The 18,923-nt window shown below is 44.6% G+C and overlaps 2 protein-coding genes across 2 annotated transcripts in view; one reads left to right on the forward strand and one right to left on the reverse strand.

Moving 5' to 3' along the window:
• Nucleotides 1–9,322, forward strand: part of mybpc3 (myosin binding protein C3) — a 36,427-nt gene extending 27,105 nt beyond the window's left edge. Inside the window, exons 25-33 of the mRNA XM_030089494.1 lie at nucleotides 235–369; nucleotides 573–740; nucleotides 825–913; nucleotides 1,160–1,355; nucleotides 1,449–1,588; nucleotides 4,938–5,097; nucleotides 5,206–5,342; nucleotides 6,415–6,601; nucleotides 8,937–9,322. Coding sequence (XP_029945354.1) covers nucleotides 235–369; nucleotides 573–740; nucleotides 825–913; nucleotides 1,160–1,355; nucleotides 1,449–1,588; nucleotides 4,938–5,097; nucleotides 5,206–5,342; nucleotides 6,415–6,601; nucleotides 8,937–8,977 — 1,253 coding nt within the window. The 3' untranslated portion in view covers nucleotides 8,978–9,322. The remainder of the gene's footprint in view (nucleotides 1–234; nucleotides 370–572; nucleotides 741–824; nucleotides 914–1,159; nucleotides 1,356–1,448; nucleotides 1,589–4,937; nucleotides 5,098–5,205; nucleotides 5,343–6,414; nucleotides 6,602–8,936) is intronic.
• Nucleotides 9,323–12,785: 3,463 nt separating this feature from the next.
• Nucleotides 12,786–18,923, reverse strand: part of lgr4 (leucine-rich repeat containing G protein-coupled receptor 4) — a 38,151-nt gene continuing 32,013 nt past the window's right edge. Inside the window, exons 16-18 of the mRNA XM_030093006.1 lie at nucleotides 18,688–18,785; nucleotides 17,477–17,530; nucleotides 12,786–17,392 (exon numbers count right to left, since the gene is read on the reverse strand). Coding sequence (XP_029948866.1) covers nucleotides 15,975–17,392; nucleotides 17,477–17,530; nucleotides 18,688–18,785 — 1,570 coding nt within the window. The 3' untranslated portion in view covers nucleotides 12,786–15,974. The remainder of the gene's footprint in view (nucleotides 17,393–17,476; nucleotides 17,531–18,687; nucleotides 18,786–18,923) is intronic.

An 18,923-nucleotide genomic window follows, 5' to 3' on the forward strand; every position in this document is an offset into this window, starting at 1 on the left:
GAGGGTATTTTTAAAAGGCCTGTGTCTTTTCACATGACTCTCAGGTGGCTCATTTAATAAAATTCACCTGCCTTTTTATGTACTGGTGGCTGATTTATAGAAAAATCAACGTTAAGCTTTGTGTCTTCCACTTGTATTCCACCCGTCTGTTGTGTAATTAAATGATTATTTATTGGATTAATGCACTAAAAGGTCTTAACAATCCAATTATCCCTCATCTTCCTCTTGTTTCAGCGCCAACGAGCGAGCCCCTCGGACTGTGCGTGGACGATGTCAGCGACACTTCCATCTCACTGAAGTGGCGGCGGCCCGAGAGGATCGGCTCGGCTGAACTGGAGGGTTACGGGGTTGAGTACTGCAAGGAGGGCAGTAAGTGCCGGAGCCGGTCGTCTGCATGCCCCTGATAAGGGAGAGGAGTTAATCACAGGACCGTTAAATCCTCAAAATGTGTTCGCAAAATGGCCAACTATCTCTGAACAGACCTGAAATGCAGATTAATAGAGGCTCTTATGAGATGCGCCGTATCTGTACTTTGACTTCGGCTTCAAATGAATGTCATTTTCGGCTGGCAGCTGATGAGTGGATACCGGCGATCCAGGGTCTGACAGAGAGGACGTCGGTGGTTATCAAAGGTCTCGCCACCGGAGACAAGCTGCAGTTTCGTGTGCGGGCCTTCAACATGGCAGGGCCCAGCGCTCCTGCCACTCTGGCTCAACCCGTCACCATCAGAGAGATTATGCGTGAGTATTTATAGACACTTTATGCAACTTTTAGTTTACAGTCGTGGCTTTGGCTTTACCAATATTCCTTTATTTTCTTTGCAGAACGTCCTAAAATTTGGCTCCCCAGATATCTTCGGCAGACACTCATCAAGAAAGTTGGAGAAACCGTCAACATTGTGATCCCATTCCAGGTGATTCACATCACAGTTCATTTAAATCACTGAAGGAACCGTGGCTGAACTGATACGGAAAACCTGAAAACGCTCCAGTGTTCCTCACCTGGTCCAATGCTTTGCTAATCCATCAGATATAGTTTTTCCTTGACAACAGGTTGCGCCATTCAAATACAACATCTGCCGATCTCCGCCTCAACGGGAAATCAGCCTCATTTCTAATTTGTGGACTAAGATCTGGCTTTCATTTTCATTTTCACGCAGGGTAAACCCAGGCCAAAAGTTACATGGAGCAAAGACGGGGAAGTTCTCAGTCCTCAGTTTGCCAGCGTGAGAAATAGCGAAGTAGACACGATTCTCTTCATCCGCAAGACCGAGAGGCACCACTCGGGTAAATACGACCTCCAGGTGCAGATTGAGAACGTGGAGGATACCGGGGCGATCACACTGCAGATCGTTGGTAAGAAACACTCACGAACTCATGTGGAGCAGCGAGAATAAATATGATTTAGAGGTTAATTGGTTAACTAGAGATCGTGTTTCCTTCCTGTAGATGTCCCGGGGCCCCCTGAGGCTCTGAAGATCATGGATGTTTGGGGTTTCAACGTTGCGCTGGAGTGGAAGCCGCCCAAGGACAACGGCAACTGTGAAATTATTGGATACAACGTTCAGAAAGCTGACAAGAAGACTATGGTTAGACTCCACATCTCTTTGTCCAAATGATCATTTTTGCTCTAAAAAAAGCCAAAACACTGATAGAATTATGTACAACACCGATTTTAGGTTGTGTGTTCATTCTTTTCAAGACAAATACTTTCTGCTCCCCGTCACCTTGAAGGGTAGCTTTCTCTGGTCAGAGCAAAGATGTGCCCGATAACCCCGGCTCCACATTCTCCCACCATAATCCAGATACTTATTAGACGTGATTACCGTGGGACGCAGACACGCTGTGATATTTTAGCCTGCCCTGTGACACCTGCGCTGCAGTCGCCCAGTGCTGAGCACACGGTCTCCTCTCGTGCGTCTCGGGCCCGTTGGCAGAGCCGGGACTGCCACCGTCCTCCGCCTCCAGCTGCCAGGAATGTCCTAATCTTATCCCCTCAGCCTTGACCCGGTCCCAATTGTCAGCGCAGTGACGCAGGGCCATTGTTCTCTGGTTAGCGAGGCCGCTGGTTCGTGTTTCACTTGTTGTCATTATTAGATCAAATTAATTTGGCTTGCATCAGAGCAAGCTCGGAGATGCTGAATATCACATTACACACAACGCTGTGCTTGTTACATGTCAGAGATGGAAGTGCACGCACTTCTAATTTATTCTTCTCGTGTTTCAATCTAGTTATATAAATCCTTCCACAACAATCCAAAAACACAAAAAGGCTGCGTCACAGAGAGGCAGGCACTCTGAAGCAGACATGCAGAGAACACTGAATACAGGAACACAGATGAACAGCCAAGCAGAGCACAGAAGAACAGCCTCTTATAAAGCCAAGGCGCCAGCTGACGGCGATCACACACTCAGGTACAGGCGAAAGACACCAGGGCAACAATCAACAGCAGGAACAACAATCAGACATGAGGAGGGGAGCCGGAGAGCCTGAAACAAATCCACACACCATCAAAACCAGAGAACAAGACATTAACCATGATTTACTAGATAGAGATAGATAGATCGATAGATAGATAGATAGATAGATAGATAGATAGATAGATAGATAGATAGATAGATAGTCCATTCTCTTTGTTGCTGGACATTAAAGGTCTTCCAGGTCTGACACAGGTGGTAAATCCTAGTTCTAAGATGAAAGTGGAGTGGGGTAAACTCTCACAGGAGGATATAAAGTCCGATTGTATGAGAACTGAGACTGCACTAAGTAAGATACTTCTTCCTAAACATGCTATTCTTTGTATGGATTTTAATTGCAATAACAAATCCCACTGTCAAGACCTGTGCACATTATATGAGTGTATTGTGGAAGCAGTTCTTAAGAGTAGTAGTCCATGCACTACATCTATAAAGGCAAAAACCATTAAGCCAGGCTGGAACATGTAGCAGAGCATCATGCAGAAGCTAAGAAAGCTCATAAGGCATGGGTGTCTGCAGGTAAACCTTGAACAAAACATGAGAGCGAACTCAATGGCTCAAAATTTGCGCTCTAATAATATATTGCTTCTGGAAGAATGTGCACTCACATAGCAGGGTAAATACGCTTCTACCAACTTCCATGGAAGGAATCTCAGGGTCAGAGGATATTGCTGAACTCTGGAGACAGCACTACTCTGACTTATTTAATCGTGTGCCTAGTGACTCCTTTAAAGTGGGTGAGGTTGTGAACAGGGAGGAGGTGACTGTCACCCCCTGTGAAGTCCACACTGCTGTAGCTCATTTATCTGAGAACAAGGCTGCTGGCTCTGATGATATCAGTGCAGAGCATCTGAAGTATGCAAGCCCAAAAGCTGCTGTGATGCTGGCATTATGCTTTACTGGGTTTGTGGTCCATGGCATACTACCTGACTCACTTCTGGCTGTCACTCTAGTGCCTGTTATTAAGGATAAGTCTGGAAAAGTTGGAAGCCTCGACAACTACAGGCCAATCGCTTTAGCAAGTGTCTTATCCAAAGTGCTTGAAAAGATATTTCTGGATAGAATGTGGCTTTTGCATAAATACAATAAACAATCAATTTGGTTTCAAATCAAAGCTGGGTACAGAGGTCTGTATTTATGGATTAAAGGAGACTGCACAGGCTTACGTAAAACAAAGCTCATCTGTTCTATTAGGTTTCATTGATGCTTCCAAGGCTGTTGATCGGGTAAACCATTGTCAGCTTTTTAATCAATTACAACAAAGACATGTGCCTGATGGCATAGTAAGAATTTTAGCCTCTGGTACTCAAATCAGAAGATGCAGGTCAAGTGGGGAAATACCATCTCGTCCTCCTTTGGTGTCGGTAACGGGGTGCGTCAGGGTGGATTACTGTCCCCAGTTTTATTTAACCTATATGTTGATGACTTGTCTCGGCAGCTCGATAACCGTAAAACAGGTTGTATGATTGGCAAAACTTTGATAAATCACTTCATGTATGCTGATGATCTTGCTATTTTGTCTCCGAGCAGTGCTGGCTTTCAACAGCTGCTGAATGTGTGCTCTGATTATGGCTGAACACATGATGTTAAATACAATGCAAAAAAAAAAAGAGTGCAATTCTAATCTGCCGTACAAAAAGTGACAAAAACCTGCACTTTCCAGACTTTCATTTGTCTGGCCAAAAGCTGAGTGTCTATAGTAAAAGTAAATATTTGGGTCACTTCATCACAGATCAGCTTTGTGATGATGATGATGATGATGATGATGACATTAATCGTCAGTGCCGATCATTGTATGCCCAAGCCAACATCTTGGTGCGAAAATTTCATATGTGCACAGAGAATGTATAGATTCAGCTGTTTAAGACCCACTGCTCACCTCTGCATACTGCCCCACTGTGGTGCAACTTTAAGAAGGGCGCGCTGCAGAAACTTACAGTCGCCTACAATGATGCTTTTCGAATCCTGTTGAAAAAGCCCAGGTGCAGCAGTGCCAGTCTGCTGTTCTGTCAGGCTCAGGTGAACTCCAGCTCCAGCTCTGATGAGAACTTTGATTTATGGATTTATATGTCGGCTAAATGACTGTAAGAGCTCTCTTATACAGACTCTGTTGTAGTGCTGTCCGTTACGAGTCAGCTCTGTGGAAGCACTGGTACCAGTACCTTTTATAAGTGTGTGTCTGTCTTTGTTTTGTTTTTGTTTCTTCTTTTTTTTTATATGGACCTAGAGTCTGTTAAATAAATAAATAAAATAAATAGATAGATAGAAAAAGCATTCCGTACTGTACTGACACAAATAAAAACTGCCTCAAAAAGTCGGCGCTGAAGTCACGGACGTCATCTCTAAACCAGTCTACACATGAATTGTCATTTGGCTTCAGTTTTCCACCTTCCAGTGCATCATGGATCTCTTGTTGAAGAGGACGTGGAGCTGAAGCTGTTGCGTGTTTTCCCCGTGCAGGAGTGGTTTACAGTGTACGACCAGTACAGACGAACCCACTGCGTCGTGTCCGACCTCATCATGGGCAACGAGTACATCTTCAGGGTGTTCGCCATCAACCTGGTGGGCCTCAGTCCCGACCCCTGCTGCACGAAGGACAGTGTCTATATCCAGAAGACAGGTGGGCTGCTGCTGCTTATGAAACCTGAATATAAGTCTGTTAATACAGCTCGCCGTGAATCTGAGCAGTAAAGTGATTCATTTCTATTTCTGTTTGTTTTTTTTCCAGGTATCGTGTACAAGCCGCCCTCCTACAAGGATCCCGACTTCTCAGAGGCTCCCAAGTTCACGCATCCTCTGGTGAACAGGTCCGTCATCGCGGGATACAACGCCACCCTCAGCTGCTCAGTGAGAGGCATACCCAAGGTCAGCAAGGTTTTTAATTTTTAAAAAAATATCTCTGACATGACGGCATGTTCAAGTAATTAAATGCTGGTCAATAATAGCAGCAGTCATCAATGGAAGAAGTCGAGGAACGTTTCAGAATTTATTATTCTCCACTTAACAGCTTCTTTGAAGGTTTAAGTTGGAGATGACGGGTGTTTCCTGACCTGTTAATAACCACTGTGGAAGATGAGCGAAAGAGTCTTTCCACAAAATTATTTGAAAGGAAAAGTCATCAAAAAAGGTCGTTGTCCAAAGACATGACATTTCACAATATGCTTTTCAATTTTACAGGCGTGGGGCGTTCGGAAGTACACTAGTTCATATTATGATCAGAATAACTTGTCAAGTTCCAGAAATGATCCTCAGGGTAGACATATTTCAATGTCTGTGTATTTATTCTGATCAGCTGAACCAATTCACTACAGAATAGAACCTGAAGTGCGCCTCTGCTGGTCAGACGAATTTACTGCAGTCAGCGTCATAATTTCTCACAGCTGGTAAATTTCATCTTGCTGCCTGGATTTGACTCTCTAGCAAACCGGTTCCGGCCTGTGAGCCATAAGTTTAAAACTGCGGGTTTTGAGCCATATAAGTTATAGTTCTGGCTCCGAGAGGAACAATAGATCTGTAGTAATGGAATTTATCAACCAAAAAATTTAATTAATCTTCCAAAAAATCGAAATAACATCAAACTGAACTTACACACATTTTAAAAGGAAAAATATTGTAGAAAATCTTTACTTCTAACCCTTGTAATCAGAGAATGCATGTATATCATAGGACCTGACCCCCATTCTGACCCTGACCCTGACCTTTCACCTCAAAGTCTTTATACTCCCAACTTTTCTGGCCACACAAATAGATCAAAACACACACTCACACACACTGCTGACATCTGGGGATTAGTAGCAACTAATAAACACCCAGTCCTCTGTGAAACAGTATCCAGCACATAAACCCTGTGGGCATGATACTGTAGGAACTGCACTAAATAGTGGCTTAATTGTCCGACTACAAACGCATTAAGATATCATCTGTCCTGCCTCGTTAGCCCAAAGTCACCTGGTACAAGAACAAGATGGACATCTCGCACGAGTCCAAGTACCGAATGCTCAGCAAGCAGGGCGTCCTGACGCTGGAGATCCGCAAGCCGTGCCCGTTCGACGGCGGGGTGTACATGTGCAAGGCGGTGAACGACAGCGGGGAAGACGTGGTGGAGTGCAAACTGGAGGTCCGGCGTAAGTACATGAAAAGCTCTCCTCTTTCTCCTCCTGGACAAATACCAGGCTGTGATGTGAAGGTTAAGGTCGAATGGTGACAGAAAAGTACACAGCTCCTCTTACGGAGGATTTCCTGCTATTTAGGATTTCTATTTTCTAAACACTTCCCTTTAAGAACAGTAAGATTTACAGCAGAACTCATCTCGGGAAACCTGGACAGAATGGGGAAGATTTCAGTCAGAAATAGTGGTTTTAAAATGATTGTGAGGCACTTAAAACACTTAATTCTGTTGTGTTAATGATTTCTTTTTGTTGTTTCCATGAGCTCATGTTGTTAATTCTTACTCAGAAGTATGAAAACTACATACTGTTTGTAACTTTCGACCCCATTTCAATATACTGACACGCTCACTGAAATATTAGCACTTGATTTATGAACTGTAAACTTGTAAAAAGCTTTCAAGTATTTTGGCCTTTAAAGGTGCAGTATTTGAAATGAATGTCAGATCACTGCTGCCCCTTAGATGGCAGTAGTGAGTCAGAGCAGGACACGCTTTGTTTTCAGTTCAGTCATTTTCAGTATTTGAAAGAGGCTTGTTTTTGGTTTATAATGTCCACTAGCTCCACCTTCTGTTAGTTTCTCTCTCTGGACTGAGGGCAGAGCAGATGCTGTCTTTTCAGGCTGGCTGGTTAGCGCGCCAGCTTCAGTATAACTTTATCGTTGTTTTTCATTTATTAGTAAATTTCAATGAAAAATAGGATAGAAAAAAAAATATTACAAACACTGTTGAGGATGCTACTTCTTGTCAATATCTTAAAGCAATAATGGCTTAAAGATTTTATTTCATGTGAGAGAAATAACAGTTTAACTGTTGTTAACATGGATTTATATTCTGCAACACGTTGACTTCCATCAAACACAATGAAAAACGCTTCTGTCTGATAGAGACAGATATCTCTGGGAGCTTAAATCTCAGTATAAGAGATTAAAATGTGGCTGAGTCACAGTGAACTACTCTAGAGTCACCCTCTGCTGGATTATGGGGAGTTTTTGCTGTGATTAGGTTTTCAAAGCCCAGAAAGATGCTGTTCTTAACTTACCCTGCCTCATTGTGGTAAAGTCTGAGAGTAACTTCAACATAGCAAAGCTGAAGTGCTTTAAAAAGGATTGATTGATTGCTTGAGTGAGTGAGTGAGTAACTGACTAAGACCTGCAACTGTGGAAAAAAAAGCAATAAGGGTAACAAAACCTGCTTTTGTTTTATGCCTTTTTTGTGCCCTCTTATGGTCTTGGTTCACATAAAAAAAATCTTGAAAGTAAATCTGTAAGATAAGAAAGCACGAAACCATTAAGAATTTTAAAAACAATCAAAAGAACCTTAAAATCGATCCTAAGAGACACGAGGAGCCAATGCAATGCCTTTAAAAGCGGTGTGATCTTGCTTTCCGGTCCTGGTCAACATGAGCAGCTGAGTTCTGCAAAGGCTGAAGGTGTGAGGTGATTGTTTTCTGAGAGGGCAGTAGTCAACCCCGTTTGAAACACAGGCAGGCATCAGCATCTCTGTTGGCCTGAGAGACAAAAAGCGGACTCTGGATGTATTCCTCAGATGATAAAAACCTGTTTTAACCACATTCATGTGGAATAAAACGAAGCTCAGAGTCAAAAATTTTCCAAATGGTAGAAATTTGGATCCCTCATGAAAAAGTCTGGGAACCACTGCACTAAAAAGGATGAAAAAACTTCATGTTGCTCAAATCACACGTGGAGGATGATCTCTAATAATATCCATTCCAGAAGTTTGTTTGGAGGAAAGCAGGTGAAATAGATACATTCACAACACAGAATTAACATACTAACTCTGAAAGAGTTGTTTATGTTTGCATCAGATTTCAATGCTTTTCGAAATATGGAATGAAAAGAATTCCCCATTAACTGAGATATTTCTGTTGTTTTGAAGAGAAGCTTCTCCTCCTCTGGCTCACTGTGACTTTTACTTGCAGACTTTTTCACATTTTGTCAGATTCTCTCTGTTGTGCCTCAAATTTTGACTTTGCGACTGATAAGCTCCCATTTTTTCATTCTTCCTTTTTGTAAAATTCAGATTAAGTTTCTGTTCCACCTCAATATGTCTGACTGAAAACTTTCTAGAACAACGTAAAGCAACGTTTTTCACACTCTCTAAAGTCACCAGTCACCCCAAACACATGCGTTTGGACTTTGGGAGAAAACAGCCCAATGTCGAGGTCCCTCTCACTGTGAGGCTGGAAACTTAACCACTGCACCACCATTCAGCCCACATTTCTCTATTTGACTTTGTCTTGATGCGTGCACGTGTGTATTCTTGGCTTTCAGCTCAAGTTCCCAAAGAAACCAAGAAGGAGGGCAATAATTAACTGTGAGCGCCAAACTGAGGACTGGAGGGACGGCCTCCTCCCCCACATATCGACTGTTTGATGCCATTAAAGACTCCGCATCATGAGCTCTGCTACGTCCACTTCCTCTGAAAGTTTCATGCTCTGCAGCTAACTTGCATGGAGTCTGTTGTGTTTGTGTTTGATTTCCTCATCAGAAGCTGATCACTGGAAGAAAAAAATGTTTGTTTTAATGTTTTAATGTTTGGCCATCACTGTCTTTCGTGCCTGTCTCGGAGATTAGACATGAATGTTAGTGATGTGTCATCAAGATGGCAAATAGAAGCAAAAAAAAGGCAATATACATGAGTTGATTTATAATTGTCACTTATTTCAGATTATAGGAGGAAGGACTGTCATGTTAGGACTGTATGGTGTGAATAAAACATGTTTGGTAAACACAGAGTGGTTTTGTTTGCTTGTATGTGATGTGCTGCGGGCACATCGTGTTTTTTTTTACGGACAGTTTCACGTTTTTTTCCCCCTCTCAGATATTTAGGGAATATTTATCCTGTTTTGTGTTTTGTTACTTTTTTTGAAGTAATTATCTTCTTCCTTTTTTGTTCGGTTTTGATTGGAGCGAGTCGCGCCGCCGCGCTATAAATAGCAGCGTGGAGGCGGCGCTCTGGGTCGTCGTCGTCCGGTCTCTCTCTCGCTCGCCCACCCACCTCGTTACACCTGTCGCCAGGTGCGCTCGCCGGCGCGCCATGGACTCCGGCTCCGACAGGCAGGCATGTGGCTGCAGGGCATGCTAGCCCACTAGCCGGCTTTCCGTTCTCTTTTGTGCGTTTTTTCCCTTCTTTTGGATCGCTGTCTTTTTCCGTCCAGGTGTGACCAGCCGTCCCGTTTTCGCCTTTCTTTTGATCGGGTTTAGTTGGGGTTTTGTCTTTAGTTTGGACGAGGGATCAGCTTCGACGGCTGCATAGCAGCTGGGCTGTGAACTCGTCTTTTTCTTAAGTTTGGCTGGCGCATCTGGGCCTTCCTTGGTTTGCTACTTTGTTTCTTTTTTTTTAATACAGTTTTGGGGCACGGGTGATGAGGGTTATCTTTCTTCCAGAGCCTCGTCAGGTTCCAGCTTCAAGACGCAGACTCTGGAGAAAGTGTTAAATAAATGACTGGACCCTCATCCTGTTTGTCCTGTGTCCTTTAGAAATGTGTTTGACTCTCCGGGTCATAACATTGTATCACAGGATCAGAGTGTCTCCTTGTGTATGAAAGGAGTGTGAAACTTATTTCTGCCAGAGCTACGGTTAGGGTTAGGGTTAGGCCCAGAGAGACCCATCGGGGTAGAAGGAAAGCAGAATGTGGCAACATAAAGAGACATCCTGGATGAAAACCTGCTCCAGAGCGCGCCTGACATCGGACTGGGACGACAGTTCATCTTTCAGCAGGACACCAACCCAAAACACGCAGCTAAGAAAACAAAGGAGGCCTAAGGAATTACTTCCCAACGGGCATCAACAAAGTATTGAGCAAAGGCTGTGAATACTTACATGTCATTTCTTGGTTTTATATTTTTAAGGTTGCAAACATTGCTGGAAATGGGCTGCAACACAGCAAAACATGGAAAAAGTAAAGCGCTGTGAATCCTCTCCTGTATGTTAGTTATGCATACGCACGGAGACACCCGTCCACACTCCGCTGTCATTTCATCTGTATTTCTGTCCATCTCCTGGAAGCTCACGGACACGGACCACTGGAGCCAGACCACCGGTAATCGTGGGAGCGGTGTTGAGAATAAAAGCGAAGAACAAATGGCAGGAGTTGTGGAAGAAGAGCCGTGCGGCCCGGAGGCGTTGAGTTCTGCCTCCTGCCGTCGCTGCCAGTCCGGATTTACTTCCTGCTTCACTCTGAAAAACAACCGTCTTAGTATTTGTGGATACAGGACGTTACTAATGTGCCTGTAAATTCTCTGAAAATAGGATTTCTTCAGTCTTTATTGTGTAAATTCATCCACACATTATGGAACTGATGCTAATGCTACATTGCTAGCAGCGATAAGCCAGCTTTACAAACATCAATGCCATCTGTTGAGGGAAACCAGGAACTGCTCCTCATACTCTTTGTTTTTGATTTTTAACACTTTGTGTCAGTATATGTTTTGAAGCAAAGCCCAGATGAAGCCAGAAGTGTGAGGCATGTCCCTCATGTTCCTGACGCAGGAGGATGGAATATCTGAGCTGTCCTCTGAGCGGACGTGTGTCGAGCACATGGCGGCTTTCAGCGAGCGACGGCAGGCTCCAGCCTCACTGCACTTATTCTTCTCATGCCTTCAATGTAAATATTTCCCACATACAGCAGTGAAAGATCCAGTGAGCCTTGAACATGTCACGACCTCCACACACGCACACGTGACAAACAACACCATCACTGCCAGGTGTTTTTGACACGAGGCTTCACAGAAATCCACAAATTACAGGTGAAAAGGCCCCGCTCTTTAAAGATTAGATCTTTATATAATCCCAGGCTGGATTCTTCACTCACCGTCGTGTTACAGCAACGGATTTATTTACATAGACCAACAACTGGAGATGGACGTGGTAAAAAGCCCGTGAGTCGACAAACCGGACCAGCCCGAACAAAAAAGGTGCTGAGTTAGAAAATTCCCCTGTGTGTTACTTTTAATTGCTCTGATTGCCCTGCGATTGGAATGTAATGATCATAATAATAACCCAGTGTAATTACGTGCACACGGTTGCATTGTTGCTGTGTGACACTGTCACACAGGTCAGTCTGATGATTTATGATTCATTCACCTATAAAGTTCATCTGACAGCAGATATGAGCTTTATCAAAACACTTGAGATAAAAAAAGATTTAGATCTGATTCACGCTGCTGTTGATTCAGGTGTTTGGGAGTTAATGAGTCTGAACTTTGCAGGGCGGGTGCTGACATGGAGCTGGCCATGTGGGATTCAGCTGCACTGTCAAATTTAAGTATGCGAACACCCTCAGCTCCGGCCGCTGTGGGAGAAACGCCCCCCCCCCCCTCAGCTTCATGGCAGTGGCAGGACTTCTGCTATCACCTGCTGGTGAAACAGCAGGACACCGCTCTGCAGAAGCAGGACCACAGTGAGAGAAATGATCTCCTATGCCGCAACTTGCCTGTTGTTGTCTATTCACCCCTCTGATGGCGATGCTGGGACCTATCAGGCCGGAGAGGTTAAGACGCATAATTTTTCAGTTCGAAATAAATACCTCGCGATGCTGATGACTCACTTGGAGGTTTCTGAAGTGGTGACATTTAAAGTATAATAATGCTGATTATATATACAATATTACATATATTTTCAATGCACACATAATGCTACAGGACACTTTCAGGGTGTTAACAAACACATCTGATTTCAAGTATATTTAGTGAATTATGACAGGAATCTGGATTTTTTTTTTTTGCAGAAATACTGCTGCATGTTCCCTGCATGGACAGAAGTAATCCAGCATGTCTGTCTGAAATATGTCAAAAACGAAACACTCGGAGCCATTAAGACATTGATATAACTCTTTGAAATTTGATTAAAGTAATGGATGAAGTCATTATGACACATTAAAAAGTGGTGTTGTAACACACTCACCCACCACTAGGGGCGACACAGGATTTAGTGTCTCAAAAGATTCAACCAACCAGAGATTGAATCCCTGATCTTGGGATTAAAGGTCAATAAAGATAGTGCAACATTTCAGTGAAGCTCTGAAGTCATGAGCAAGTGAACCTTAACGCCCAAACAGGATTACAGGTCATGAATATGTGGGAATAACATGAAACATGAAAGTGAAATGGAATCAGTAGTGTTCTTTCAATTTTATTCATTCACAAATTAACAAGTTTCTACTTGAACAGAATAAGAACAGCTTGGGGGAGATCTCACATGAGGAACTACAAACAGGACTTAATTAGAGCAGAAATTAAGTGAGATTGTTTCTTTTTTTTAATATAATCTGGATTACTCTGCAAGGTTGTATCTATAAAAGATAAAACATTTTCATAGTTTATAGTTTGGTTAAAAAAAATAAATCACAGTATACAGTACATAAGATTCCTCCCACAATTTGCACAAAACTAAACTGATGTACGACAGAAGTGAGTCGCCATTAAGCTGAACGAAGAGGCGGAGATTAGCAACGAAAAGAAAAACAGACTTTTTCTCAGACAGCTGACAGCCCAGGAGGTAGCTTCCTCAGTTAGCATCCCATTCACGATTACGCTTTTTCAAATAATTTACAAAAAAAACTATGAAAATATTTTGTACACATTTTAACAAACGGGACATTCAAACAATCAGCGGACATTTTGGTTGGTGCGAGAATCCACACATGTGCTCGAGAAGACGCGAGGACAGATTTAAAACTTGCCAGGAGGACGTCGTCGTCGTCGTGTGTGTGTGTGTGTGTGTTGGTGGGAGGAGAGAAAGGTTTCCCTACATCGCCCGAATTCCTGAACGCTCACATGGTGCGGACCTGTGGAGACATGCTCCGAGGCCGGATCCGCCTTCACTGCGATCAGTCCATCCCTGCTCTCTCTCTCTCTCACACACACACACACACACCTGACAGCTGCAGACTCACAGAAAGCGTCTCACCGCATTTTAAAGACAGTTCAAGACATTTCTGCTCATTCTTAAAAAAACAAAACAAAAAAAAAAAAAAAACAGATTTGAAGCAACATGTGAGTTTGGACCGATCTCCTCCTCTCAGGACGTGAGGACGGGCTGCAGCGACTCATCTCATGACTACAGTAATCCATGACGCCGACTCATTTCAGACTTTCTGGCTTTAGCTGAGCAGGATTGTATTGACTCAGCTGGCTGCCAGTCTGCAGTGGGTGGGGGTGGGGGGGGGGGGGTGGGGGGGGGTGTTACATTCACGTGTTTGACGTTGAGACGTTTGAATCACAGCCAGATTGTGTTTAATGAGCTTTAAATCATCCCGACACATTCGTCCCTCAAAGTTTCTTGGATTTGATTTTAATTGCTTGTTTGTTTCTTGGCGATTGGGAATCGCTGTTTTTCGAACCAAAGAAGGAGCTAAAACCTGCAGCAAACTACAATCTAGATTCTAGAAACAAGCTAAGCAGCTGCTGCCTTTAGCTTCACTTTCAACTATCGACGTACTGAATATATTCTGTCAGCTAAACAGAAAATAAACACTTGGACTAAAATGTGACTTAATTCTCTCTATTGAAATAACTTCAACATGTCTGCTCAGCTTTTCTCATGTTGTGAGCAATAAAAGTCAATGCAAATACTGATCAATATCAAGAATATCGAGGAAAGAATTTACCTCCTTTTGAAACTTTTAGTAACTTAATTCATTCAACAACTATTTTGTTTCGCTGTTTCGCATAAAACGTGCAAACTCCTGAATGCACCTTTAAAGCTGGCCGATTTTAAAATCTTTAATTATTTGAAGTCTTCAGAAGTGTTTTTTTTTCCTTTTTCAATGTTCTTGGTGCAGCTTTTCCTTTCATTCTCATCCTCAACCGCTTTGAATGTGACCAGTTTCACAGAAACCAAGCTCGGGGCGAAAGAGAGAAAGACGGCTGTGTTCATATATTTATCTTCAGTATCAAATAAGATGTGTATCGTTTCCTCATAAAATGTTTAGAAGTGTTGGCCAGTGTTTCACTGAAGCCGAAAACTTTCACTGAAAGAAATAGAAATATTTTGGGATCTGTGAATTTGAGCAACAAAGAGTCGGTTAACAAAATAGCTTTTAATCTTTTAATTCTATGCTAAAATATAATTGCGCAAATCCAGCTGTTGGGAGTTACAGAACGTTGAAAACATCGAACAGCAGAATGGAAGCCAGACTGCAGTAAATATAAAGTACCAACATGTTTAATTCCTTCTGTTACGACGCTCCTACACACATCTAACTCATTTCACATGGAACTGACAACTTTCACAGGATTTATCGCTTCACTGATTTATTTCTTTATGTGCCAAGGCGCTGCCTGGTGTTTCCTTTATTTTCTATATCTGTTCGTATGTAGGAAAGTGAGTCAATTGCCTATTGGAGAGAATAAAGGCTGAAATTACAATAAATTATCATTTATTTTTCAAATAATGACCTACATATGCGTGTGTTTTTTGTTTTCAGAGAGGAAATTAACAACTGGAGGTGCTTTATTGAAAACACATCGTCTCATCTGTTGAATATTAAGGTTCTATTTTCAAACATCTGAACTCGTCTCGGAGCGGACACTCTTCCTCCCTTCTCTTCCTCCTGCTGCTCACACAATAAATAACATCTTTCCAACCCACTTGAGCTTCGCTGACATTAAAACAGTGATGTCTGCTACTTTTATCACATTCTTAGTCTGAGGAACTTAAAGCGAAAGTGTGTGTGTGTGTGCGTGTGTGCGTGTGTGTGTGTTACAGATTGCAGGGAGCGCTCAGGTTTTCACTCATGTTGATCCCGCCTGCGAGGTGAAGGTTACATTCACTGAGGAAACCCCAGAGCGAGTATGACACTTGCTACATTGCTGTTTTAAAAAAACAAACAAAAAACAAAAAACAAAACAAAACAATGTATAAAATCAACGGTTTGCTGTGGAGAAGCAAGACAAACACACAATTGAAATTTAAAAGCTTATAAGGGATCACGAAAGGTTTTGGGTGCTGGCGTCGTCATGACGGCCAGCTGGAAGCGAGAGGCAGGCACTGGAGGCGAATCGCTGGCTGAGAGCTCGTCTGTCCGTGACTCCGTCCGCTCCGGTCACCTAGAAACCGTCTCTGAGGTGAGGAAGCCGGGGTTCCCTTTAAACGACGGGCGGCCGCTCCGTCAACAGTCGTTACCAACATGAAGTGCTTGATGAGTGGCGGGGCGGCCGGCACACGTTGCTGTTACCGTATAAAAATGTTCCGGTGTTTCCGTAGCGTCTGAATTCACATGACGGAGGTGTGTGTGTGTGTGTGTGTGTGTGTGTGTGTGTGTTTGTGTGTGGGTAGGGATTGGGGTGTGTGTGTGTGTGTGGTCTTCAGTCTTTGACTCGAGGTATGTTGTATGAGTAGTGTACGAGGGGGAGGCCTCTGCTCTGGCAGAAGCAGGCCCTGCCGCAGGCCTGGACCTGGTCCGAGCTGTCCGACACGAAGGAGTCGCCCTCGTCGGCGTACTCCGACTGGGCCGACGGCGTGCCGCCGTCGGCCCAGAACCCTTCCGAGCGCGCGCACACGGGCGCCCCGGCCAGGAGGGTGGGGCAGCTGTGGGACTTCACCAAATGTCTGCAGGCGGCGGCGGCGGCGGACGAGGGGGAGGAGCAGGTCCTGGCGCGCAGCGCCGCCTCGCACTGCTCGCACACCACCGCCTCGCCGCACAGCTGCGAGTAGACGCCGCAGTCGAAGCCCAGCTGGGCGGAGGAGCCGCCGTCCGTCAGTTCAGACCCGCCGCTGCCGCCGTCGTCCCTGTGGCCGTCGGCGCCGGACTTGGCCTCCCTGCCGGAGCCTCCTCGGCCGCGCAGTCTCATCCAGTCCTCCCTGAAGGCCGGGCTGAAGAAGACGTACAGCACGGGGTTCAGGCACGCCGGCAGCGGGAAGAAGATCAGCGTCACCGACTTGGCGATCTCGGGCCCTCCGGCGGTGGAGCCGGTGAGCAGCGGGGCGAAGGAGAACGCCGCCACCGGGCAGAAGAAGATGCAGTTGGTGAAGATGAGCCAGGCGACGTGCCGCAGGGCGCCGGTCTGCTCGGGGTCGGCCAGCTCCACCCGGCCCAGGTGGCAGTACAGCTGCGTGTAGACGGCGGCGGTGAACAGGTAGGCCAGCGCGTTGAGCAGCACCAGGACGACGGTGACGCTCAGCGCCGGGCTCTCGCCTCCGGCGAAGGGCAGGCAGAGGGGGGACGAGGAGTGCCGGCCGAAGGTCAGCAGGGTGAGGCCTGCCCCGGCGGCGGCCAGCAGCCCCAGCAGCCCCGCCGCCAGGTTGAAACGGCGGTCCCCCCTCAGGCACCCGCGGTGGGCGCCGCCGCTCCGCCTGGGCGACATCATCACCTTCCCCAGAATCATGCGCACGGCCACGCTGCGCTCCACGGCCGCCAGCGACAGCAGCAGCACGGACCACTCGGACGAGAAGACGGCCAGGGCCCCCGTGACCCGGCAGCCGGCGCCCATCTCCCACCACACGCCGAACTCGGCGAAGGAGCCCCACGTGGCGATGTCGAGCACCGTCAGCACGCCCACGTACAGGCCGGTCAGCAGGTTGGCCGCGGCCAGCAGCCCCATCAGCAGGCGGGGCGGGGACAGGGCCGGGGGCGAGGCGTGGGGGTGGCCGGACCCCCGCTGCGACGGGGAGAAGGTGACGACCAGCACCAGGCCGTTGAAGACCAGCGACACCAGGCAGATGAACCAGACGGTCAGGCGGATCATCCAGTTCCCCAGGAGGTGCTCGCACGGCTTAAAGGCTCCTGAGGAGGCAGACGGCACGGATCCAGAAGTTTCAACACTGATCCTTAAACTCACAGAATCAAACCGTGTGAGGAGGTTATTACCCGGGGACGGAGAGCAATGCATGATCATCGAGATTCTCTCCACGTCCTCGCCACCTGAACAAGAGCACAAACTGTTAGCACGGCAATTTTAAATAACAAAAGAAAACCGGCACGACCATCAAATCACAACCATTCTTAATTAAAGCTTTTTCGCCTCTGAATAAAACAATAAAAGATTCAAGTAGAACTTGAACAACGTGCACTTTAAATTTAAAAGCAGCCCTTTGAAGAAAAACACTTTGAGCTGAAGTTTTCTCAAAAAATAATAATGAATGAATGAGAAACATATTTGCTGCTTTGAATTGGCTTATTTCATATGATTAGTGTGTGATTTCAGGTGTTAAGAGGAACTTTGTGTTTACTGGTGAATCATGGATTGTTGCTGAAAATAGAACGACAATACTGAGGTAAAAGTCCAAAGTGCTCTTCTTAAAACTGAACAAATGCAAATATTTACCTTGGCAGAATTTTTTATGCAAGTATATATAAAAAAAAATGACACTGTTGTATAACTTGCTTTGTGAAATTTAAATCCAAAAAAATCAAAGAAAATATTGAATATAATATATTGATAGGTTGAATATTAGTTGAATTTGTGTGTGAGCAACAAATGGCAAGTTCTGATTTGACTTCAAAAAATATCACAATTTGTGGCCTGTGATTGTTTCTAATTTTACAGAAGTGTCATTTAATAAGGGTTGTTTCCTATTTGTTTTGTCAATTTTTTAAAAACTATTTTAGTGTTTTCATTTCTCACACACAGTGGAGCACCTCTGCTGTGTTCTTGTTCCAAACCAATCTGTCTTGTTGCAGTCTGTTTATATTTGTGTTAGTATTTAAAAGAATACAAGTGTGTTGGAAGAAAAAAAAAATCAGCTGATTGCACAATTATAACTTTAATTTTTACTACTTAAATATCTACATATAAATACAAGTGTTCATGTTTTAAAGTCTGAAAACAATAAATAAATTCAGGCATCATTTGGTATCTGCACATTTCTTCCAATGCGTGTTTGTTAAAGTTATTTGATTAGATAAAACACTTCAAATATCTGCTGATGCGCAGACAAACCGTCCGTACAACGTGACCTGAACAGCAAACACGCTGCAGGCGGGGTCAGGGCTGCTCAAACAGCGACATGCAGAGCAGTCGTGTTGCTCCTAAAACCAATAAAGTACGCTTTGTGCAGTTGTGACAGAAGTGATCCAACCTGTGGATTTCTTTATGTCGCTGTCCTCAGAGGAACTCGTCACTGAGTCGCAGCCCACGAATGCGCAGCACTGGTAGGCGTACGGGACAGAAATGGACCTGCAAGGAAGTAATGAAAAAATGTAACTGTAATCCATTACTGTACATGAAAAAAAAATGTAATTTTTTTACAGGTATATCTGATAAAAACACGGATTACTGAACAGGATTACCTTTGAAAATCAGATGGAAAATACC

The sequence above is a fragment of the Salarias fasciatus genome, chromosome 1 (assembly GCF_902148845.1).
Source record: "Salarias fasciatus chromosome 1, fSalaFa1.1, whole genome shotgun sequence".
NCBI lineage: Eukaryota > Metazoa > Chordata > Actinopteri > Blenniiformes > Blenniidae > Salarias > Salarias fasciatus.